The sequence below is a fragment of the Chiloscyllium plagiosum genome, unplaced genomic scaffold, assembly GCF_037043375.1.
Source record: "Chiloscyllium plagiosum isolate Xiang-an unplaced genomic scaffold, Cpla_swu_hap1 HiC_scaffold_39, whole genome shotgun sequence".
NCBI classification, from domain to species: domain Eukaryota; kingdom Metazoa; phylum Chordata; class Chondrichthyes; order Orectolobiformes; family Hemiscylliidae; genus Chiloscyllium; species Chiloscyllium plagiosum.
In genome coordinates, this window is record NW_028270177.1 from 9964547 (window position 1) to 9990055 (window position 25509).

At 42.3% G+C, this 25509-nt stretch overlaps 1 protein-coding gene across 6 annotated transcripts in view; it reads right to left on the reverse strand.

Moving 5' to 3' along the window:
- LOC122540917 (A-kinase anchor protein 13-like) overlaps positions 1–25509 on the reverse strand; it is a 417382-nt gene that overhangs the window by 27440 nt on the left and 364433 nt on the right. For 5 of the 6 annotated variants that reach the window (XM_043677213.2, XM_043677212.2, XM_087981477.1 and 2 more), the window contains 13 exons: positions 24620–24687; positions 21440–21506; positions 20498–20627; positions 15265–15377; positions 14085–14261; positions 13115–13365; positions 10624–10749; positions 10401–10518; positions 9324–9572; positions 8167–8243; positions 4288–4469; positions 3072–3154; positions 319–507 (listed from right to left, as the gene is read on the reverse strand). In XM_043677213.2, coding sequence (XP_043533148.2) covers positions 319–507; positions 3072–3154; positions 4288–4469; positions 8167–8243; positions 9324–9572; positions 10401–10518; positions 10624–10749; positions 13115–13365; positions 14085–14261; positions 15265–15377; positions 20498–20627; positions 21440–21506; positions 24620–24687 — 1830 coding nt within the window. The remainder of the gene's footprint in view (positions 1–318; positions 508–3071; positions 3155–4287; positions 4470–8166; positions 8244–9323; positions 9573–10400; positions 10519–10623; positions 10750–13114; positions 13366–14084; positions 14262–15264; positions 15378–20497; positions 20628–21439; positions 21507–24619; positions 24688–25509) is intronic. The other variant, XM_043677208.2, reaches the window with a different exon arrangement.

Genomic DNA, 25509 nt, shown 5'->3' on the forward strand with positions numbered 1-25509 from the left:
AAGTAGTTCTTTTGAATATTTTATTAATGTGGTGAGTCTATTTTAAAAAAAAAACAGAAAAAAAGAGCGGAGTTCTTCCCCAGTGAGGAGATAGCTTCTTGAGAGAGCCCAGAACAGAAAGGCGGAAACTGGGGTTTATGCAAATCTATAGTTTTACAATGAAACCCTTGTAAATCTCTGAAAATCTTTTGCTGACAAATTCAACACATGGATATCGGTCTGTTAAATGCTATTTACTGAACAAAATGACATTTTTATAGCCACAAACAGATGACTGATTACATGTTGACCTCAGTGGCTTCTTCTGCTTGAACTGACCTTCTTTCATTGCATCCTTGAGTAGGGACTCTCCCTTTGGGGCATCTTCTGTATTTGCTCTGAACAAGGACCTGGTTATCAGATTCTGCGAAGCTTCTTCGTGCCCAGTAGCCTCCGCCATTTCCTTGTACAGTCTCAGTTTCTCTTCCAAGAGTGAAAGGATTTGTTGATCTCTTTCCTGCAGCTTCTCTGTGGTTCAAAGAATGAAATGAACAAATTTTAAACTGTCAAACAGTGGGTGTGTAGGTAAAATGGGAGGAGGAAACAAAACCAACTATGCAGAAGAAAGAAAACTAGAAAAGAGAGGAGGCAACATCAAAGTCTATTGTCCAGTGCAGGACTAAGCAACAGGGTGAAAAGTCCTAGTTCAATATTAACTTGGTATGGAATGAGTGGATTCTAGTGGGTTGGCATTTGGAGAACCAGAATTAATGTCAATGCCCTGGAACTAAACAAGACTAACAAACTGCTTATCTCTACCCTGTTATTGCGAAGTGAGGATGGCATTGGTCTTGGTTCTGAAGCAACAACAAATGTTAAGTAAACAGAATGGACGAAGGTGGTGGACATGACCAGCTGGTCTATGCTCAGTGACTGGAACACAACCATTTCAACTGTGCTCTACTCCCCCAGATTCTTCCCCACCTACAGCCACATCATCTTCTGTAAGGTGCAAGTTAAAATCCCCAAACCAGGAAGAAAATAACTCTGGACAATTCCTCTCCGATTCCATCAGACACAGGAATCCAGCTCAACTGATCAAATTGACCATGTCCAAGTTCAGAATGGCTCCTTGGCTGCTGATTCCTGTTGTCCCTCACCTTCCCCTCCTCCCTTTCACCTTCTCTTGGCATCTAATGGGGGGGGGGGGGGGGGGGGGGTCAGAGGTCAACAGGAGGGAGGGAAGGGGAAAACCCAAAACAAAGTTCCCACAAAAAGCATGTCAGGTGACAAAACAAACATGGAAGTGACATTTTTGAAATCGAAGCCTATGGTCCTCAGTCAGTAAATGGTTCCTGATTAAAAGTGAATTCCCCTATGGTTTGTGGGAAGAAGATCTGGTTCATTGTACGTAATAGCAAGTAGCAATATAAACAAGAGGTTCTTTCAAATAATCCTTGATCCTGTTAATTAAAAATGCTAATGTAATAAGCAGATTTCCTCAGCAATCATTTACATTTTCTCATTTTAAATTGATGAAAGCTTGCAGAAATACAAAGTTCTTGCAAGCGTTTTGGCCAACTCTTGTAACGGTTCAGTTCCAATTAATGGTGGATGTGCCATCGTCACTGAGGCCCCTGGGACAAGGAAAGATCTGTCCAGTTCCTCCTCCTGGTCACTAAACCTGTTGGAGGCTCAAGGTATGAACCACATACTCCATCCACTTACTGAGAAGAAAGTTGTCATGGATAATCTAGCCTTCCAGCAACAGAATACATCATATAAACAGATGTCACTGACTGCTCATGCCCAATTCCGAAAGGTGGAATGCCTTTCCCGGAATATTTTAATTATTAAAAGGTGCTGTATAAATACAAGGATGACTCTATGACTCCAAGTGATTGATGAAGCTCTCCTTCCAAATTATTAGAGCAGAAGTAGGCCATTCAGCCCATCAAGTCTGATCTGCCACTCGATGTGAACATAGCTGATTGATAATCCTCAACTCTACTTTCCTGCCCTTTCCCATTACCCTCAATTCCCTTACTGATTAAAAATCTCTCTGTCTATCTCAGCTTGAATGTGCAATGTGACCTAACATCAATGGCTCTCTGTGGTAAAGAATTTCATAGATTGATTACCCTCAGAGAAGAAATTCTTCCTCATCCCCGTCTTTAACGGGCAACCCTTTAATCAGAGGTTGTGCTCTCTGGGTGACCTGTTGGAATCGATTGGCAACATTCACATGGGAATGAATCACTGGAGAGATCGGATTATTGCCCCAAATACCACTTTAGGGAGTCAGCAGCTGCACAGAAAATGTCGGGGTGGGGGTGGGGAATGGCAAGAAATGTGGAGGAGGCAGGTTCAACTGAGGCATTCAAGATGGTGTTGATGATTATTTGGATAGATGTGATGTGCAGGGATATGGGTAAAAGGCAGGAGATTGGCACTTGGGTAATAACAGAACAGGGTGAGGGGGAAAAATTGAAGAACAGGGTGAGGGGGAAAAATTGAATCTTCCTCTCTCCAGGGAGTGAAAACACCACTTATTTAATGATGAACAAAAACAGAAGTTGCTGGAAAAGCTCAGCAGACCTGGCAGCATCTGCGAAGAAAAACCAGAGTTAATGTTTTGGGTCCGGTGATCCTTGCTCAGAACTGATGGCAGCTAGAAAAGTTTCGGTTTATAGGTTAAAGGGTCACCGGACCCGAAACATTAACTCTGGTTTTTCTTCACAGATGCTGCCAGATCTGCTGAGCTTTTCCAGCAACTTTCTGTTTTGTTTCCGATTTACAGCATCCAGAGTTCTTTTGGTTTTCATTTACTTAATGATCACTGACTATCTAATTCTGAATAACCATCTAACAATTACTAACAGAGCAAACGTCAATAATCTTAATAAAAGCTCACAGTCGCTTCCACCCCCGCTGTGTCTCATATGATGTGCAAAAAATTTTTCAGCTTTACATTGAGACTTCACACATAAAAACCCAAGCCCTGAGCCCCAGCCTTATTCAGTAACTAGGTCGGAAACATTCAGTTGTGGTTCTTGGTGATTGCACATGTTCCATAAATAAAGCAGATGTACCTTTCAGTTCTTTGGCTCTGCTCTCTAGCTGCCGCCGGTCTTCCTCAGACTCACTGGGAATTCCTTCATCTTCATCCTGACCCCTGTCAGATCAATCAGAGCAAAGGGTTCAAGGCAGTGTCCAACTTCATTCAGGGGGGATAGAGAGGAATTTAATATCCTAGGTGAACATGGGGAGGCCATGCATGATGCCATGGGTTTTTCTGGCTGGAATGAACAGCCACTTTACACTGGTCTGACTGAACAGGGTAGAACTTGAGGGTGGCTTCAGCCTTTCACAAGCTCCCCTGGGGATAAGACCCACCCTCACTCTTCAGAATCTTTAAAAGTTTGGAAACCATGTATGTATTTATTTTTTATTTTCTGAAGGGATACGCGTGTCACTGTCCGGGCATTTATTGCCTGTCCCTTGTTGCCCCTTGAGAAGGTGCCAGTGACCTGCTTTCTTGAACCCCAGCAGTCCATGTGCTGTAGGTAGACCCACAATGCCATTAGGGAGGGAATGCCAGGACTTTGACTCAGTGACAGTGCAGGAACTGTCCAATTTAGGATGGCGAGTGGTTTGGAGGGGAACTTGCAGATGCTGGTTTTTCCCAATCATATTTCTGACTGGTAAGAGATAAATTTCTACCAATTGATTTGAGAAATCTGGGACGATGGGGCAAAACACTGCTCAGTAATGAGGGCTCTCATGCCAGATGACTCGTTGATAGGGGCTTGTGACTGACTGCACACTCCTGGGAAACCAGGTTTGAGCTCACAACCCATCAGCAACAAATAACTTAGAGCACCATGTTCCTGAATTCCTAAAGGACAGTCAGGTGGCCAAAATTATATTTGGTAAAATCCATCCTTTGAAGCCAACAATGCACAATACAAGTATCTTTGCTTTATTAACATGCTCAAGTTTGGTGACGATTGGTTCATAACGATTGTTAAAGGATTGTTCTTCCTTAGGCCAAAGACAGGCCAGGAATTGGTGATCAGGGCCAACTGCAGATCATAAGATATGAATAGGAAATTTTGAGTCATAACATTGTTTTCTGTTGGTGTCGGTCATGCACATTAAAGCTACAGATATCATCCAGGAGAGATCACTACGTTTTGCTTCACTTTGAAGGAACAGCATTTGAAATATTGATCTGAGGTGAAGGGCAAAGTGAAAGGCAGCTGTTTATTTCACTGTCTGCTCGGCTCTAATGACAAAGCTACGTACATCGTGCTGGTAGTTTGCTGAATGATTTGCATCCAGTTCGTCCTCTCCTCTTTGGAGCTGGCATGTACCTCGTACATCTCAGGTAACTTGGCAGCTGCACTGATGAGGAACATGCCCCTTTCCTCGTGTGCTACTTCACGCACAATAAGTTTCTGCAGTGGCACCACAGTAGACTTCTGGTCCTAAAACAGGTGTTTCAAAACAGGTGTTAAGACTTTGAGAAATTGAGGTGTTATTGATTTCAACAGTGCTTAGATCCCAGAGCAAACAGGCATGTACCTTTAAGACAGATACATAAGATCAGAACATGTAAAAAGAGACCTGTGTCGGCTTTAGACATTATCTCATGCAGTCAGTTCAGTGAGAATGTAATGTACAGTAACATCAGTAAATGCAGACTGTAATATCACAGACTTACACATAACGTAAACAGTGTTGTTAATAAGCTTTAAGACACCTGTCTCAACAAAAACCTGATCTTTGTGGCACAAATAATGAGAGTTGACATATAGGGGCAGCACTGAGACCAGAGTACACTGCCATTGGCATGTCTCCCAGCTGTTAGGTTTTATTAAGGGTGATGGAGAAAGAGATATAATGTCATATAAGCAAAGTATTGGGCAGGTAATGAATCAATAATACACAGATCTGGTTGAACAAAGCAGACTCTGCATATGGCCCCAGCCTGGGACCAAGTCGTATCTTCTCTCATTGGGATCCTTTAAAGGATGTAAATTTCTTACTAATTCAGGGTAAATTTCTACCAAGTAAGAGAACAAACAAGGGCTTATGGGGCCGAAGCCCATTTGGTGAACAGTATGACATTGACATGCTCCTAAACATTGCCTTACATTAAAATCACCCAATGATGCACCCCAATGAGGCATTAGCACAGAGGAGATGGGAGAAAAAAATTAAGAGTGAGCGAGAGAGAGAGATTGAGTGCCAGCAAATGTGAAAGATCAATAGCATGAGAGCATGAATACGTGACAGAGAGCATGTGAGAGAGAGCTAGAAAGCAAGAGCAAGAGAGAAAGAGTGCATGCAAGGACAAATGAGAATGAGTGAGCACATGAGACAGTGAGTGAGAACAACAGTGTGTAAATGAGTGAGACAATGCATGAAGGGAGAATGAGAGAGTGAGTCAGAGGCAGATTGGGAAAAAAAAGAGGGGGAACAGAGAGAGAGTGAGAGGAAGAGATAGATTGAAAGGGAGGGGAAAGAGGAAGAGAAAGAGAGAGGGAGAAAGGAAAGAAAGTCAAAGGGAGAGGAGAAAAAGTGAAAGAGGAAGTGCGGGGTGGGAATGGGGGGAAGACACATAGTGTGGGAGCGGGGGGTTGTGGGGTGCCAGGTGCTTTACCAGTGACAGTGATGCTCCAGTGCTGTGAACTGGGAACTGTATGTCTATTGTCAGGTTAGAAGAAAGTAGAAGAAATAAAATGTGACTAAAACATCGAGGATGAAGTCCAATAAAAAAGTGAACCATAGTGCAGGCTGATGGGACATCAGCACAACGGGCAAAAGGACTGTACGTATGTACCGAGTGGAGAACCAACATTTATTACAAAAGGATGCAGGTTAAACAGCAGCAGCCTGATTGTGATTGAGAGGTGCTGGAAAACCAAAAGGCTTTGTGACAATGTCACTGTAAGATCAGCGATGCTGGGTGCAGCCTAGTGCTTGGACGAATGACAAACCTCTGAAGCACATCCTGGACAGAGAGTTCAAATGTCACTGCATTCTGACTGGGCGAAGTACAGTGTGCCGTGTAACATTGGCACTGTGCCTGGTAGAGAGTTGTTGCATCAGACACATCAGGTTTACCGTGGCACGCTCCGCTACAGGTTGTGTCAGAAAACCATTAGCCTCATCACCGGGGAGAACAGGAATTGGGCTTCTGTGTGGTCGAGGGATTAGCCTCCAGAAAAACTCGCACCGGCTTGCTTTGCCGATGCAGCTTCCAAGCAGAAACCACAGAGGTCGTCACCCACAACATTCTCAAAAGGATTATAGCAATGCAGGGCATTTGATGCAGATAGTGTCACTGAATCTTCCTTTCAGCTTAATTTTGTGGAATTGTTCACATAAACTAAATGTCCTAATCTGAGCTGACCTTCCGAATTAAACAGCCTATTAACAGGGGATGTCTCTGGGTGGGAACGGGATAATATCTTAAGATCTCTTCTGTTGATGACTCGAAGGTTTAATTGACAGCGCTAAGTGTTTTAAGAATCAGAGTTCACAGCAAAAAAAAACGCACAATCAGCATTTTCCAACTGCAGTCACTCTATTGCAACAACGTCATTCTCATCTACAAATAGGAACTGCTCAAAGACTGAATAATTTATGTGTCAAATGAATCGAAGACAGGAAGTCGAGTTATAGCTACTCAACAGTGACCCTAGTGAAAATCTTCTCCCACACGTTCAGTAGTTTCAGTCCCTGTTTGTGGATAAGGGATTCCAGGACACAAAAACTTACATTTCTATAGAGCCTCTAATACAATAAAAAGTTCCAGGGCAGCTCACAGAAGGACTATAAAACAAAGTATGGCACTGGGAATTAGGGCAGACAGCCAAACGTTTGATCCATGAGGTTGGGTTGAAGAAGAAAGCAAAATGAAAAGCTTATTGTTGAGGATTCTGCTTCCATCTTCCCCCTGCTTCAGTGCAGCTCTGTCCTGCTGTACTCTGATTCAAGCAAAAGATCAGACACTCTTGGAGATTAGAATGTGATAAATATCCTGGCTCATCCAAACACTTGCATATTTGTGTAAACTAGCTCATGACACTTGTGCCTTCTTAGCTTAACACTGAAATGGTCACAATAGAGGAATTTCCCCACACCAGATTAAAACCTGCAATGGTTTAAACATTTAGCTTATTTCCTGTGATTACATCATTGCATTACAAATCCTGAGCATGAACTCAGTCTCCAGCCTGAGCTGAATTATTGGATTAATGCCGATTCCAGAGAGCGGAAAATCTGATCAAATCCAAAAGGTTGCTCAGGGTGGCAAAACTATCACGGATGCACAAGCTCTTGCAAAGTTTACTGGATTGTCTCCTCTTACAACTGAAAGCACAACTAAATGCCTAATTAGTGGGATCTTGCTCTGCACAGGTGTGTGACCACATTTTCCACGTGACAATGGTGACTGTAGTTTAAAAGCATCAGCCTTTCCACAGAGTGCTGGGGGTGGGGGGGTGGGGTGGGGTTGCGCGAATGATCAATCTCTGTACAAGAGTACATGCAAGAACAACTCAACTGGCAATACACCCAAAATGGCAGGTCTCCAAAGGATAGAACGTTCTGTCGATAATGGAAGCATATTGCATGAAACACCAGCCTTGTCCTCTTGATACCCTCGGTGGAGTTTTAGCTCCACCCCCAAATGTCCCTACTATTTGATCTAATTTGGAGTTAACTGGGGTCAGGAAGTTCTTTGTGATCTCATCACTTGACACAACCAGCCCTATTGACTTCCTGTTGCAGCTTCTGACACACACCCAAACAGGCAGACAGTGTCTCAGCTAAGCACTGAATCAAGTTCCTGGGGGTGGAGATGAATGGCAGATCCCATTCTTGTGCTACTATGAAAGAACAATACAACACTCCCTCAGCACAGCAGCAGCCCAGCTCCTGCAGAATTCATCTACAAATGTAAGTATGAGATTCCCAAATAAACTGCATAAGTTAGACCAGCTTCTACCTAAATGATTATGATCTTTACTTGGTTGACATGAATTAGAATTATCAGCACAACTGAGACACACATATTAGTCAATATATCAGCAGGGTGGAGAGCAGAATGTTACACAGGCAGTTGTGTCAAGTAATATCTAGATATGATCAACCCTCAAAGAATTACTAACTCACCAGTGCAGCAAAAGTATACTTCTGATCCTTCTCTTGAAGAAACACCAGCACATCAGAAAGCAACACAGCCTGGACTTCTACAAAGCAAGAGATAAACATCTTACATAAAAGCTGTTTAAGTACAAACCAGTCATAACCACAAGAAACAAAGTAAAGTCATATCAACTCTGAACAGGATGGTGTACTGCAGGGTTAATCATCCTCGGACAACTGCTCATCTTTTGCATATTTTAGTGCAGGTTCATCATCAACGTTTTGAGAGGTGAAGAGAAAGGGACAGTACTTTCATTTCTCTTTGACTGGCAAACAGAGAAAATCACATATGTATAGTTTCCTTTTGACTGTTTTCCTTTTAGATGATCTCTCTGTAGGCACACAATTTCCTGACCTGACTTCTAGGATTTTAGGCATTGACTGGCAATTGTTTTCTGGAACTATGAATATGTGGAAGGACACACCTGCAATTCAATTCATGAAAACTACGCTGTTTCCTAATACATGGTACTGGCAAAAATGGAAATGGCTGGCAACTTTTCTTCCATCAAAAAAGTACAGAACCGATAACGGGCATAGTTCACGAAAGGTCTTTCATGAAGGAAATCTGCTGTCCTGACTTGGTCAGGACTACATATGACAGCAATGTGGTTGGCTTCAAACCATTCTCTTAAATGGTCAAGCAAACCACTCAGTTCAAGGGCAGTTTGGGATGGGCAATGCACACTGATCTTGACATCTTCATACCATGAAAGAAGGAAGAAAACGTAGGAAAAGAACACATTTCAGACAGGAACTACATAGATCTTGGCTGCATAAAGGACTGGGGTGGATTAGGTTTCAAACATAAACATCAAACTCAAAACTTTAATATCCATAGGCAAAGATGGGCCTGGAAATGGCTATGACAGAAGCAAATAAGAATTATGGAGACAGGGAGCTGTCTATAGATAGTATATAGATATATTCTAGCAATTTGTAGAACAAAGATGCAATCCACTCCTCATTTATTCCCTCACTTGCTGGTTGGCATTTGGAGGAGAAATGTTAGATGCAGTGTTACCAATTATGGCCCTCATTGCTACAGAGAATGGCCTCTAGCACAGTCCGACCAACATCCCTTTGAAGAGTGCCGTGCACTTCATAAAGTGTAGAGGCTATACCTTTTAGTCTTCCTGCTGAAGTCTTTAATGTAACAGGGCCATCGTGTACCAGCTTCCTCCGGATCAAGTCTTCCTTTGCAAACATCTGGCCGCTCTTCATCCTCATGATGGCCTTGGTCTCTGTTCTGCTGTGGATCTCCTGCAGCCTGGTTTTCTTTTCAAATTCACTTACTTTGTTATCAACCGCTGCGATCACCTCTTTTATCATGGCAAGTGCTTTTGTGAGATCAGCGTGATCGTCATCATTTTCTGTGAAGATCAGGGAAAAGGATAATGACCTCGATTCAGACTAACTCCCAAGTGCATGCTGGTATTCATGTTCCACCTGATCCTTCCCCCCATCTTTCCTCATTTAACTCTTCCATTATTACTCTCTCTCACCTCCACCCCCAAATGCTGATCTACCATTAAGTGGATCAATACTATTCACTTTAACCCCTCTATGTGAACATGTTCTATATTCTCACTGTTACACATTTTCAGGTTTGACTTCAATAAAGTGACACATGCTGAATTGGGGTTCAGTGGCTGGATGGATTGCATGTGTGCTCACACGGTGAGCATTGACAGGCAATAACTTGGTGGGAGTGGGAGGTTGCCACTGCTATTGATCAAAAAGCAGGAAACAGGGTTGATATGTCTTTCCTGAATCCAAAATGGCAAATAGCAGAACAAGATTTATTTTCACATCAACCTGTTCAGACTTCTGAACATAATTCTGCAGCAAGTAGGACGTAAACCCAAGCCTCCTGACTCAGAGATGGAGACATTACCACCACGCCACAAGAGCCTCTAATAGAAAAATAAGATTTTCTAATCAACCTGTTCAAAGGTGTTATAGCACACCTCTGGAGCAGATGGGAATTGAACCCAGACCTCCTAGTCAAGAGGTGGGGACATTACCACTGTGTCACAGGAGGCCCTGAATAGCAGAAGAGGAGTGACAGGCTTAATAAACGACACCTATTCCTGTGCCAGTGGTGACCTCCTACTGGGAAACGACAGTGTAGACAATTAGAATGAGTTCACAGCCTTTGCAAGGAGGGAACTAAAGGCATGTCACAGATACGCCATTACCTTTGGTATGCTGAATTATCCTCTGGACAATCACGGGATACTTGGTAATCCTTTGAGTAACCAGTAATATACACTCCTGGATTCCTAATCTGCGAACTATGGAACTACTCATTTTTTTCTGCAAACACAGAATAAAACAATTTAGGCATGGATTGAGTTTTCCCAGGTTTCAAATTCTTCAGCTTTACAGTTGGCAATGAGCGGAGTGACTGTGACGACGCACCCGGACAAAGGCCTGGAACTTTTTCTCTCTTGCCAAGAGCTCTTTGCAAAAATTCACGGCGTCGTTGTGCTGCCCACAGAACTTCCCATACGTCTTCTTCATGCGCTCAGCACTCGGTCCAGAGAACTGCCAAACACAAACATGGCATTACACACGGGAGACAGTGAAGCGCAAATCACTGCAGGTGAAGTCTTAAAAGTATCACAGAATTGTGACGGTGCTGAAGGCAGCATCCAGCCCATCATACCTGTACCAGCTCTCCTACAAGCATTGTAGTTTACTCTTGTTCATCGACTCATAGCTCAGAAGAAGTCCTTCTACCCATCAAGTCTGTGCTGACCCATGTATACTTATACCACTTTCCAGCACTTGGCCCATACCCTTGAAAGACATTTCAAGTGCTCATCCAAATTCTTTTGGAAGATTGCAAGGGCAACACAAATTCGATTCTAGTCTTGGACGACTGTGTGTGTGGAGTTTGTATATTTTCCCCGTGTTTGTGTGGGTTGCCTCTGGGTGCTCTGGTTCCTCCCACAGTCCAAAGATATGCAGGTAAGGTGGATTGGCAATGGTAAATTGTCCCAAAGTATCAGGGATGTACAGGTCAGGTGGGTTAGCCATGGTAAATGTGGGGTTACAGGGATAGGGTGGATCTGAGTGGGATGCTCTTCAGAAGGTCAGTATGGACACGATGGACTGAATGGCCAGCTTCCACACTGCAGGGATTCTATGATTTCCACTGCCCTCCCAAGCAATGCACTCTAGATTCCCACCATCTCCTGGTGAAAACATTTCGTGCTTTCCTCCTGTATCCATGCGCATTATTTCTATTCAAATAATCATTTTGTGTCCTCCAGAATGGCTCAATTGTACCTGCTCCACCACATTTTCAGACAGGGCATTCCATACCCTGACTGCTCACTGAGTAAAAAAGGTTCTCTTCATTTCACCCTCTTTTGCGGATCATTCTTGATCTACGCCCTCTCATTCTCCCTCCTTTCACAAGTGGAACGACTTCTCTCTATCTACTCCACCATCTAGTCTGATCATGATTCTGAAATCCGCCACCGGATCTCCTCCTCGGCTTTTTCTCTCCAGGGAGAAGCCCCCAAACCTTTTCAATCTACATCCATCGCCTGGCTTCACTCAAAGATTGCCAAGGCAAGCCAAAAGTAGTGGGGGACAATAAGCTGCACCCAAGCATGAAGCAACATTTTCAGGAGACAAAACAATTGGGGGAGTGCAGCAGGAAAAAGCATTATTAAAACACATAATTGGTTAAGAGAATGATTCAACTCAAAAACAGCAGGAGGCCATTTAACCTCTTCAGTGTATTCCACTATTCACTGTTGACCCATTCAATTTCTTTCAAACATTTGTTCACAGAATGAGGGCGCCGCTGGCTAGGCCAGCATTTATTGCCCATGCTTTATTTTCCCAGAGGGCAGTTAAAAGATAATGGCATTGCTGTGGGTCTGGAATTATGTGTAGGTCAGGCCAGGTAAGGATGGCAGTTTCCTTCCATCAGGGACATGAGTGAACCAGATGGGATTTTCCTGACAATGGTTTCATGGTCACCAGTAGATTCTTAATTCCAGATTTTGTTTATTGAATTCAAATTCCACCATCTGATTAGGCAGGATTTGAACCCAAGTCTCCAGACCATTGCATGGGCCTCTGGATGAACAGTCCAACAAAAATACCACTAGGCCATTGCCTCTTGTGAATTTTGCTTCACTTGTTTGCCTTTCTGAATAAAAATGAATCTGTTGACTGCCACCTTGAAAGCTTCAAACAAACCTTGGAAGCAATGAAACTTCTGAATGTCTATGGGGGATACAACAGTCAGCATAGAGAGAAGTGGACATTTCTTTATGCAGAGATTTGAGAACATTTGGAACTGTCCAAGAGGACTGGGTATGCTCTATAATTGTGTATATTTAAAACTGAAAACAATAGATATTTGATTTTGGAGGGATATGGGGAGTGGGCAGGAAAACAGAGTTGAGACAGGAGCTCAGCTGTGATGGTAGAGAATGGTGGAGCAGACTTGAGGGGTAGAATGGTTTACCGTGTTCTTATTTCTTAAATTCTTATTTTTCAATGGTTAGCCTGGGTCTCAAACATCTTGATGGGAAAAGCATGCTCGTGAGTCAGATGGTGTTCTCATTGAGGATTCATTCAGCACTAAGCCAACAGCAGCAATGTTAGGGACAGTCCAGATCAAGGCTGCAGCCTCACAAATTTCAAACAGAAAATCAGGTCGCCTGAGGGTTGCACATCCCAGAGTAAAATTAGTTCAACAGAAAGCCACATTGCCCGGTCCAGTCCTCTCTGAGGATAGATCCGGTCAGTCTCATTTCCCAGCTCTATTCCTGTAACCCTGAACACATACTCGTCCCTGTGTGTTACAGTCTGGATACCTAATCCCCAACTTTCAATTTAAAAAGAACAATTAAACGAACACGTTGGCTCAGTAAATCCTTTTTACCTGATTCACCAGAATGTCTCCGATCTTTCTAATGAAGAAGTTCCGCTCACTGTTTGCCACCAAGGACTCTTTCCTCTTCTCTAGAATCCGATAGAGGAATTGTGTGTGGATGTCTATCAGATCTTCCAGGCAGGGAAAGATACGTTCCACTGTCGAGGTTTCAAACTGCAGCTCCTTTGTCATCCCTTTGCTGTAGATTTCAGACATGATCTTCAGAGTTCGGAGGTGGTGCATTTCCGTCTGCATTAACTCTGAAGAAGCAAACATCAACCAGTCAGATGCCAAGTATACACAGGGTTCTGCACCAATACCAGTTTGCCAACACTGTTCTGCACACCCTATGATATTTACAAATTATCAAGACTTTTTGTATAAAGTTTCTATTTCTCATCCTTGCTCCAGTTTCTCTTTCCCTGCTGTAAACTCCATGGACTTAGTTTTTAATGATCACTACTTCTTTTGAACGTTTTTCTATTGTGTTGTCTAACACTTTGCCCAGCCTTCATTCTCACTGCGTCAAGACTTATTTTTAAACACACTGGCCTTCTGCTCAAGCCCCCAACAGTAAAATTTCTCCCTTAGATTTCCCAAACCTGGTTCTCTTCCAAAATACCTCTCAGTTTACGTTAGCCTCTCTAACCTCAAGTGTTTTCCTGTTTGCTGGGCCTTGTACCCTTCCTGGAGATTCCTCAATATAAAATGAGAAGGGCAAGGAGGAAACTTTTGCAACTGAGAGGTAAGAGACCTTTGGATAGGTCATTGTAACAGACAACATTAATGGTTTCAAGGGACACTCATTTGCATGCCTGGGGAATAGATCGAAGGAAGCAGTGAGGATGTTGATTGGTGATGTTCATTTATATATAAAAAAAGAACAAGACTAATTTGAATTCAGGGCCTTTCCTGCTCCAATAAAGTCTTCGAACGTAAAATCATTCCATTTAAGACAGGAATAAGTGTCAAATCTTACCATAGATAACATCCTGCCGTTTAATCACATCCTTCTTCTGCTGACACACAAAGTCGTTGTCCACTACTAGGCTCCAGGAGTCTGCTTCCAGTTCTTTAGCATCGGACTCGAACTCTCCCATCAGCTGCCCGTCCATGACATCTGTACCTGTGGGAGCGTGCAGTACACATGCAGAGTCTGACAATAAACATCGATGTTCAGCACCTACTGTAACATCACATTACCACACACACGTGCACATGGACAGCAACATTCCCAATTAATACATCTGCTTTTGGTGGCCTCTGATAAAATTCAGGTGTCAAAAATCATGAGGCTATATCATGGTCCCTTCTCACAAACTGGAGACATCACAAGTCTCCAAATAAATGCTGCATTTTTCCCTTTCTTTAAATGTACCTTAAGATTAAGCATAATTTTATGCCCAATGTAAATAACTTTCAAAACACCAACTTGCTGCTGCTAATACAGTGGAGTGTCAACCACAATAAGAAAGGTACAGTTTCACTATAAAGAAGACTGGTAGTAAATTCGATGGAGCCCAACAGAGTGTGTTGTGTGTGTGCACACGTGAGTGTGTGTTTGTTCACGCAACTGTACCTGCAAGAGTGTGATATGGTTAGGTTACCTCCTTCACTGATGAGATGTTCTAATCAACTCAGGTCTTGGAAGACTGTGATCCAACAAGCTGAGTAACAGAATCTCATCTTGGTGATGATGTATTAGCTCAGTGAAGATATTTTGAGCTAGACTCTGATCTAAACAATTTGAGTTTTATGCTTTGTGATGTCAGATATCAATGACCCAACTCAGGCTACTGATCTCCTCAGCCTCCGGAATGAACATTTGTATCTGAGCAGAGTATGAGATGGGTTCATCATCTTCATTATAACAGCAGGCAGAGGAACAGTGTGTGCAGGCTTTGAGCCGTCATTTGCACAACACGTTTCAAGGAATTCACACACACACACTGAGATTCAGCAGTTCTCTACCCTTTACAAAGGTGCTGTTGCTATTTTGTGTGCCGCCTATATTTTCACCTTCTAATGTTCTATAAAGGGGAACTGTGTGTTTTGCTTACTTACTGATTCATTGGCATTTCATTCGGTGTGTTTTGAAGACACTCAAATTAGAATTTTAAAATAGAGTAAAGGAGCCGTGCACTAAACACTACTCTTACCTTCATCAGTCAGTGACTCCATTGACTCGGTCACTTGTTTGATGTGGTTTAAAGAATCTGTCGACTGTGACAAAACCCGCCAAGATGCAAGGGAGGTTTCATCAATCGCAGGTCTGCACAGGAGAACAAATAAACACCATGAGGTAGGAAATAAACTGAACTGCAATTGCATTAACATATCAAAATAAACAGTTTCTTGAAAACAATGGTTTTCTGGGTGTGGAACCAGGTTTGATTCCAGCCTCGGGTGACTGTGGAGTTTGCACATTCTCTCCATGTCTGCGTGAGTTTCTTCCGGGTGCTCTGGTTTTCTCCCACAGTCCAAAGATGTGCAGGTCAGGGTGAATTGGCCATGCTAAATTGTCCCATAGTGTCCAGGGATGTGAAGACTAGGTGGACTAGCCATGGGAAATGCAGGGTTACAGGGATAGGTTTGTGGGTCTGGATGGGATGCTCTTTGGAGGATCAGTGTGGACTCAATGAGGTAAAAACAATGACTGCAGATGCTGGAAACCAGATTCTGGATTAGTGGTGCTGGAAGAGCACAGCAGTTCAGGCAGCATCCAAGGAGCTTCGTCCTGCTTCCATATTGCAGGGTTCTACGATTCTGTTAAGTTTACAGCTGTAAGCACTGCCTACAATACTCAAATACGCAGACCAGAATATCTCATTACACCTGATTAATTAATATCAACAAAACCATCAACTGAAGCATTAAAACTGGCCTCATCACCTTTAGGCTGGGTGGGATCTACATCAGTGGTGTCCTACTGTTGACTGCTGTTCTATGACATTTGCATAAAAATATCTGTGTTTAAATGTGTGTTAAGACCTGTTCTCCCCTCAGGAGCTTTATCTAGACATACATCCAAAAACTAGGCACTTGGGAGAGGCTTACATTGGCCTACATAGAAACACAGCATAGAATCAGGCTATTCGGCCCAAATACACCAAGTTTCTTCCTATTTTTCCTCCTCTCAGTAGATCATCCAAACCATCTATTCCCTTCTTTTCATTTGCTTACCTCGCTTCCCCTCAAATACACTGATACTCACAGTGGTTGCAAATTCCCCGTTCTCAGCATTCTTTGGTGAAAGTAGTTTCTTTGGAATTCCTTTTTGAATTTCTTACTAACTGTCTGACATTGTTGGCCTCAAGATGCTCCTCCCCACAAGAAGGAACTCTCCCTTTTGCATAATAAACTTAAAAATGTCAAGCAGATCACCCCTCAGTCTTCGGTTATCCATGAGGCCCAGTGGCCATTGTTTCCCGATAATGTACTTCCACTCATTTTTGGTTTCATCCTTGCAAACCAATTGGCGCCCTCTCCGTTACCTCTATATGCTTTAATGGAATTACAGGATTACTGATATCTGTAAAACTACCCCCCAGTCTGGACAGAACAGTGAGCAAACAAACAAAGGGAACGCGTTTTCATTTTGGAATCATAATGCAAGGATACAAACACTACCACATGATATAATTATCTCACTCTAGCGGTAACAGGAGATGCCTCCTTTCAAAGAAAAAAGTCTTTTCAACTTGGAGTTCTGGCTTTATCATTGTCTAAGTTCCTTTCTGCAGTAGACTGGTGAAGCAATGATGCATTGGGACGAGAAACTCCCATATCAAGAACAATGAGGCCACAAGGATGTGAGTGTTAAGGCTTCCACCTGCTCCATGAATGACAGCACTTCCACTCTGCTCCGTTCAACTATAAACCAATAATAATGTAACGGGTGGATGCTGTTGCCCCCCAAGTTTCTATGTCGGGGTATTCTCACCTTTCACTTTATTTGTGGTTAATCTGCGCACCAGTAATCATTGGCTTATTTAGGTTTCTTCTTCCAGCCTAGTGAATACCAGATGATGTGCTGACTTAAAAGAAAATTCATTCATAGAGTCATAGAGATGTACAGCATGGAAACAGACCCTTTGGTCCAACTCGTCCATGCTGACCAGATATCCCAACTCCATCTAATCCCACCTGCCAGCACGTGGCCCATATCCCCCAAACTCTTTCTATTCATATACTTATCCAGATGCCTATTAAGTGTTGCAATTGTACCAGCCTCCACCACTTCCTCTGGCGGCCCATTCCATACATGCACCACCCTCTGTGTGAAAAGGTTGTCCCTTAGGTCTCTTTTATATCTTTCCCCTCTCACCCTAAACCCATGCCCTCTAGGTCTGGACTCACCCACCCCAGGAAAGAGATTGTCTATTTATCATACCCATTCATGGGATGTGGCTATCACTGGTTGGGTCAGCAATTATTGCCCATCCCTAACTGCCCTTAGACTATAAGGCTTGTGAAGCCATTCAGAGGATCGTTAAGAGACAACCATGCTGCTGTAAGTCTGGAGTTACATGGAGGCCACAGCAGGTAAGAATGATAGATTTGCTTCCCTAAGGGCATAAGTGAATGAGATGGGCATTAACAAACATTGAAAGTGGTTGCATAGGCATCATTAAATTGGCTTTCAGTTTCAGATTTTTATTCAATTCAAACTGTACAATCTGCCATGGTGGGATTCAAACCCATGTCTTCAGAACTACAGTAAGTAACTCTGATCGCGACACAGCAGATGAGATAGTATAAGCAACAGATTTCATAAAAGGACAACAATGTGAATGTTCCAACTTGTTGACAATTCCACCATCAGGACTAAAGCTGCACACATAATTTTTGAGATGAGGAGGTATCAGTTTATGGGAAGGCAAAAGCAGTACATCGTAAATGTGCATTATCAGGGAAACAAGCTGTACATGTGAATTTTTCAGTAGCTTGGTTTGTTAGGGTTGCTTTAGGTGGCTGATGATACAAAAACAGAACTTCTGGAAGGATTCATCAGGCTGCTCACTGCGTAATATTGGTCTTCTCACTGCTGGAAATATATTCTCAGTTTAAAGATGGGTCAACAGAGATTCCTGATTCCTGGGAAGATTGATAAAAAAAGACTGACTGGAATAGGTCTAAACTCTTTGACATTCAGAACAAAATAAAATCGCACTGAAATGCACAACATTCTGAGAGACAGGGTCATAGAGTCATAGAGATATACAGCATGGAAACAAACCCTTTGGTCCAACTCGTCCATGCCGACCAGATATCCTATATAAATCTAATTCCATTTGCCAGCATTTGGTCCATATCGCTCTAAACCCTCCTATTTATACCCCATCCAAATGCCTTTTAAATGTTGTAATCGTATTAACCTCCACCACTTCCTCTGGCAGCTCATTATATACACGCACCATCCTCTGTGTGAATAAGTTGCCCTTTAGGTCCCTTTAATCTACTTCCCCTCTCACCCTGAACCTACACCCTCCTAAGGTGAGAGGGTGGAATTTGAAATAATATTTCCCCTGGTTTGACAGTCTGGAACTGTACGTCTGTGGTTCAGAATAAGGGCCCAGCCATTTGGGATTGGGATGAAAAAGATAAGTTACAAATATGTTGCAGCTTGCACAACCTCAGAAAAACTCTGCAGCATGATCCTACCTACGAAGTACTTTTGGAGTCTAATTACAGCTGTAATAAAAGAAATGCAGCAGCCAATTTTGCAGAGAAAGCCAAAATCACAGCAGTAATGTGATAATGATCAGTTTTGTTTGGTGATATTAACTAAAGGATAAGCACTGGACAGGAAACAAAGCAGAATGCCCTCAATACCTTTGCCTTCACAACACAATAGTTGTTTTTTTAAACACTCATCTGAGGAGACAAACAGCTAAGTTCAAGGTAACCATGTCGAGTCAACATGGTTTTGTGAAAGGGAAATCATGTTTGATCAATCAATTGGAGTTCTTTGAGGAGGTAATGTGTGGATACTGGGAGCTAGTACTTAGCTTTCCAGACGGCATTTGATAAAGTGCTGAAAAATAAAACTCATGGGATAGGGAGTAACTATATTGGCTAGATATTAGCTGGACAGATACTAGCTGACTAACAGGAAGCAGAAAATAAGCACAAATGGGTCTTTGTTGGGTTGGCAAGATGTAACAAATGGTCCTGGAAGCTCAAGTGCTTACAATTTATATAAATGACTCAGATGAAGAGTTCAAAGGTATGCTTGCTAAACTTGCTGATGACACAGATGGGTAGGAAAGCAAGTTAAGAAGAGGATATAATGAGGTTACAAAAAGATGTGAAACAAAGAACTGCAGATGCTGGAAATCGAGTACAAGAACAGAAATAGAAATTGCTAGATGCACTCAGCAAGTCTGGCAGCATCTGTGAAAGCAGAGGTAGCATTTCAAGTCCGGTCACCCTTCTTCAGAATAAAATGATATAGCGAGATTAAGTGAGTGGGCTAAGATGTGTCAAATGGAGTACAATATGGGAAAGAGGAAAATTGTCCATTTTGGTATAAGAATAGAAAAGTCGTGTTAAATGTCGAGAGATTGCAATTTTGTGATACAGAGGGTCTGGGTGATCTTTGTGCATGAGTCACATGATGTTAGTATGAAAATACAGCAAGTAATTAGAAAAGCTCACAGAATGTCAGCACTCAACACAAGGAGAAATTAATATGAAAGGAGGGAGACATTAGTTATAAAGGGAATGGTGAGACCGTATCTGGAGTACTATACCCTATATCTTGCTTGAGAAGGGATATAACTACATTGGAGGCAATAAAGAGATTTACTGGACCAACACCTGGAATGGGGAGGGGTTGTCTCATAAGGAAAAGGTTTGGATAGATTAGGACTGTATCTGCTGGAGTTTAGAAGTGCCTTTATTGAAACACATAACATCCTGAAGGAATCTGAAGACAAATGTGGAGAATATGTTTCTTCTTGTGGGGAAAACCTAGGGGGTCACTGTTTAAAAATAAGGGATTGTCCATTCAAAACAGATGAGGAAAACCTTTCAAAGAGTCTCGAGTCTCAGGAAAAGGAGCAGAGTCCTTGAATATTTCCACGGCAAAGTAGACGAGATTCTCGTTAAGCAAGGGACAGAAGGTTATGAGGGGTAGGCAGGACAGCAAATTTGAGGTAACAATCAGATCAGCCTGATCTTATTGAATGGCAGAGTAGACTGAAGGGACTGAATGGCCCACTTCATATGTATGTTCATTCATCAATGCCTGCAGTGTCCACTGTCCCTTTTGGACATTTTACTAACTCGGGGAAGAACAAGTGTTCACTATTTCCAGTTCATTTAAAAAGAGATCTTTCACACAAATCATTCAGCACTTCCATACACTGTACAAATAACCCGACTTACCCTGCAATATTGGCTATTGACATACTCTTGGAGAGTGATCGGTAGAGGGGCATTTTCCTGTTAGGAGCGCTCAATACGTTGTCATCTTGAAGAATTATTGCTGACCTTGGGCGTTCTTTGGGTTGGAAAGCTAAATAAATGAAGCACAGGCACAGCAAATAAATATGAAACTCCTAAATGCTATCTCACTCATAACAGAATAGCAATTTATTGTCACCTGTATTGTTACAAAAAGTACAGTGAAAAGTTTTATAAGTCATCATTCCACAGCACCTGTAATTCATGGCATAGATAAGAAAAAATATGAGGTAGCTTATTATGGAGCAGATAACCCATGAATCACATCTGAGATATCGGGATTTGCTGATACTAACCCATGTTGGTTTCTGAAATAGGAGGTATCTCTAAGAATGATGCAATGAACAGCTCTTTGCAAATGCTGGGATTCACAATACTGCAGCAGGGCACTGCAGCTAGTGAGAAATACAACACATAGCTTGGATAGTAATGTTAGGGCCACTCTGTGGGCAAGCTCTTGGGAAGCCACCTCATGGAGCCCGATAAAGAACCAGAGAATCAAATAACACTGACGGATAATAAAGAGTTAAAAATACCGGCCATCACCCAACATCCTATTCACCACTTCAGACTGTTACCACATTGGCAGAACTGTACCCCACAGTGCTTCACCATAGCACGGCACAGCTCAAAATGCTCACTCCAAACACAGTCCGTGTCTAGAAGGTTAACATCTATAACTATAACACAATTGGGTTTATTCCATAAGTGGAGTGAGTATGAAAATTGACACATTTTTCAAAATGGTGACATTGCAGTGACAATGCTGTGTAAAACCTGCATCCCATTAACTGGATCAAATATATGAACATGCCCAAGGCATTACATTCAATGAACTCTAAATACAGATCAAACGCTGCTTACTTTTATTTCGCATATTGACGGCAGTGGGTAATGTTGAAGAATCTTGGGCCTGAGGGGCTTTCTGTTGCTGAAATAGAAAGGATTTGATACAAATCAACACGATGGGTACAGCACTGAAAATTATACACACTGCTAAAGTCTCTCCTTACAACTTCTCCTGGCATGCTTGAACACTTCCCAACATAGGTGCCTTATTGGAAGAATTGAGGCAGCAAACAGTTCCAATGGTGGCACAGTTCAAAAGATATTTATAGATCAAGATGGATCTCCAAACTTCTTTTGTGACATACAATCATTATGGTAGAATATTTGTCTCAAATATTCCAACCAGAAGTTAATTTCATATTTGGATTATTCTTACATTGAAACTAGGAACAGGTCAGTTGGCCCTTTGATCTTGCTCCACCACTAAATGCAATCATGGCTGATCCTCTATCTTTTATGTTTTCAAAGTAAGAAGTATGCTGTGAAATTGTCAGGAGATATCACTGTCTTGTGTATATGTCTGATACTGTGCGAGCATGGCATATAATTTGGTCTGCCTGCCTGAATACACTCCCACATTAGCAAAGATTCTAAGTTGAATATTTTTAGAATTGTTAAATAATTAAGCCATGGATCTAAGTCGTAGAAGAAGTGGATAAGTTGTTGTAAGCACAATTTTGTGAACCTTTCTAGTAAGGCTAACATAGTAAATGCAAGTAAATGTAACATGAGCAATCAATTCAGCTGAAGAAAAATGGGCACGCAATGGAATTGTTTGTCTCATTGAAACATGCCTTGATACTGAAAAGGTTGGGAACCACAGTTCTATCTCAGTGCATATTCCTGCTTTCACCCATCCTCCTGGATGCATTTAAAATCCAAAAAATCATCAATCTCTTTCTTACTGAGACTGGGAGGTTTGAGTTATAAGGAGAGGCTGGACAGGCTGGGACCTTTATTCCCTGGAGAGTAGGAGGCTGAGGGGCGACCGTAAAATGATTAAAATCATGAGGTGCATAGATAAGGTGAATTGTCGATGTTTTATCCCAGGGTAGGAGGGGTCCAAAATTACAGAACATAGGTTTAAGGTGAGAGGGGAAATATTTAAAAAGGATCTGGGGGGTAACTTTTTTCACAGGGGCGGGGGGTGCATATTGGAACAAGCTGTCAGAGGAAGTGTCAGCTATAGCTACAATTACAACATTTAAAAGACATGTGGACAAGTACATGGATAGGAAAGGTTTAGAGGGATAATGTACAAATGCAGGCAAATGGGACTAGCTCAGTTTAGGAAACCTGGTCAGTGTGGACGAGTTGGGCTGAAGCGTCTGTTTCTGTGTTGTACAACTCTATAAATATCTTCAGTGATTTGGCCTCCAGTCTTCTGCAGAGCATTTCACAGGTTCACTATCCTCTGAGTGAAGCAATCTTTCCTCATGTCAATTCTAAATTGTTCATCTTGTTTCCTGAGACAATGCCCTCGGGTTCTAGACTCCTCAATGAGGGAAATCAGCCTCCCTGTGTGTAGAATTTTACACCTTTCTGCAATAACCCAGGAAACCTGATTGGAAAGGAACACGATTTATTGTTAAACACCAAAATAGAGCCATTATTCCTGGTTAGTCCCAGTCAGGGAAGATGGTTCAGTACAACCATTCCTGGTCTGCCTTTTTTTCAAAGGGCATCGGAAATGTTATCACACGCTTTCCCAGATCACCATGGCTTTTTATTTTAAACCATTAACTGCACCAGTAAATCATTCATGTCGCCAATTAGAAATTTACATGCAAAGCCCACCACTGGCCGATGTCTGCTTTATAGACACTATTGAATCAACTTGTTCAGGGTTGTTACTCTGGAGGAGGTGGAATGTGAATCCAGATCTCCTGGCCCAGAGGTAGGGACACTATGACCTCACCACAACAGCCCTCTTCAAGGACTTAGGTGATGAGTTCCAGCTGGGCAGGGCCATTGCCTGTAACCAACCTATTTTACTAATCAACCTGTTCAGAGGTGCTATCACACAACCCTGCAGCAGATGGGACACAAACCCCCGGCCTTCCAGTCCGGGGTAGAGGCACTACAAGTGTACCACAAGAGGGACCCTCACATGTTACCAAGGGCGTTCATGCTCAATGAGCTTCACAAGCAGATTAGCCAGTGATTCCCCATGCGCTTTTTACAGATTATTACAGTTTGAATTGGATTCTCTCTTTCCATCTAAACTCTCAGGGACACAGGCCCAGTCAAACAAATCTCTCCTCTTAGAACAGTCCTGCTAACTAGGGTGTCAGCCTAATAAATCGCTACTGCACTCCTTGTATGACAAGTATTTGCTCTCTGAGTTAGGGAGTGAAAAGTGTTTGGCAATAATCCAGGAATGGCCTCACCCAGGCCTTCTCTATCAGTAGTAAGACATCCGTTTTTCTGAATTCAAACTTCATAGCATGAAGACTTTCCTGACATCAGTCCTAGATTGGATTTATACTGCTTTGAATCTCTCCTTGTTAGACCTAGCCATTGTAGGTTTACGGTTTTGATTTTTGTACTCCATCTATATCTCTGCAAAGTCCCTTCCTGAAGTTAGGGCTCAGTCTCAAGGCTGTGGTCAGTAATGCCCTCAGGTTTTACAACCTCAAATGTAGCTAAACCTGGATAGAAAACAAAGTTTGGTAGCATCTATGGTTCATCAGTTCCAAAGTAGAGTCATGTACCACTCCAAACGTTAACTCTCTTTGTCTCTACCTGCCAGACCTGATGAGTTTCTCCACTGCTTTCTGTTTTTAGTTTACAACAGGAGAACTCCCCTTTCCTTCTTCCAATAGTGCCACAGGAACATTTGTTTCATATCTCATCCAGTTAGCACATTGTACAGTACTACACTGAAGTATCAAGCTGGAACATGTGCTCAAATCCATGGTGTGGGTCTGGTATTCAAAAGTTTGGACTCACTGGTAAGGAAACCATCACTTTATTAAATTGACAGATTGGAGCCTTACTCCACATTGAACTTTAACAATGACCTGGAAGTGCATGATGCTGACATTAGGTTCCTGAGATGAGATGAGCGGAGCCGAGTATTCCAGTTCCTCACAGCAACATCGGTCACTGAGAGCAACAATAAAAGCTCACCAGGAACAAGAGTGCGCTAAAAATGCTTCTTGTACCACAAACAGAAATTAGGAGAATAAATACCTTCTGTTTAATCTTGTTACAGGAGGGCAGACTATCCCTGCAACCCTTGTGAACTTGAGCATTACAACCTGAAGAGATATAAAAATGTTCAGTTGTTAGAGATAAGACTTGATCCAGGTTCAGCTACAGGAAGCTGCAAGTAAACCACAACAGATTTTTAAAAAAAATCTGTTACCCAAAAAGGGGAGCAGTTTTTTTGGCACTTAATTTTGTCAGATTTCAGAGAACAGGATGTAGTGAGATGCAATTACGATGACTACAACAGATTTCATTTGTGTAATAAATTCAATGCAGGAGCATGTCCCAAGGTAGATCATAGGAACGTAACCAGACTCAATAAGCCTGAATAGTGAACGTAGAGAAGCCAAGATGGGGTGAGAGAGTTGGAGGTCCACAAGGGCAGAAGAATTTAGCAGCAGCAAGAAGAACACACAGAGGGAGCGAGACATCGAATAATTGTTTTTGTTTCTGACTTACACCATTGACAGTTCTTTTGTTTTTTAAAACATTGGAGTTTGACTTTCCTGACAGTTCCTGCAAACAAACCCAAGGCATTTCTTGGTGAATGGACACACATTTGGGCTTAGACCATTAATGAGCTTGGACTAAGCCTCAAACGTTCTCTGAATCATGTCCCAGGGTCACACTGTTCGCTCGGCCTGCCTACTGTGATGTTAATTATTCTTTAAACTTGGACTTTTTCACTGGAGCATAGGAGGTTGAGAGGTGACCTGATTGAAGTTTCCAAAATAATGAGAGGTATAAATAGAATTTATGGTAGTTGTCATTTGCCTAGGATGGAAGACTTCAAGATGAGGGAGCCCATTTTTAAGGTGAGAGGAAAGAGATTTAAAAAGGACATGAGAGGTAAATGTTTTACACAGAGGGTG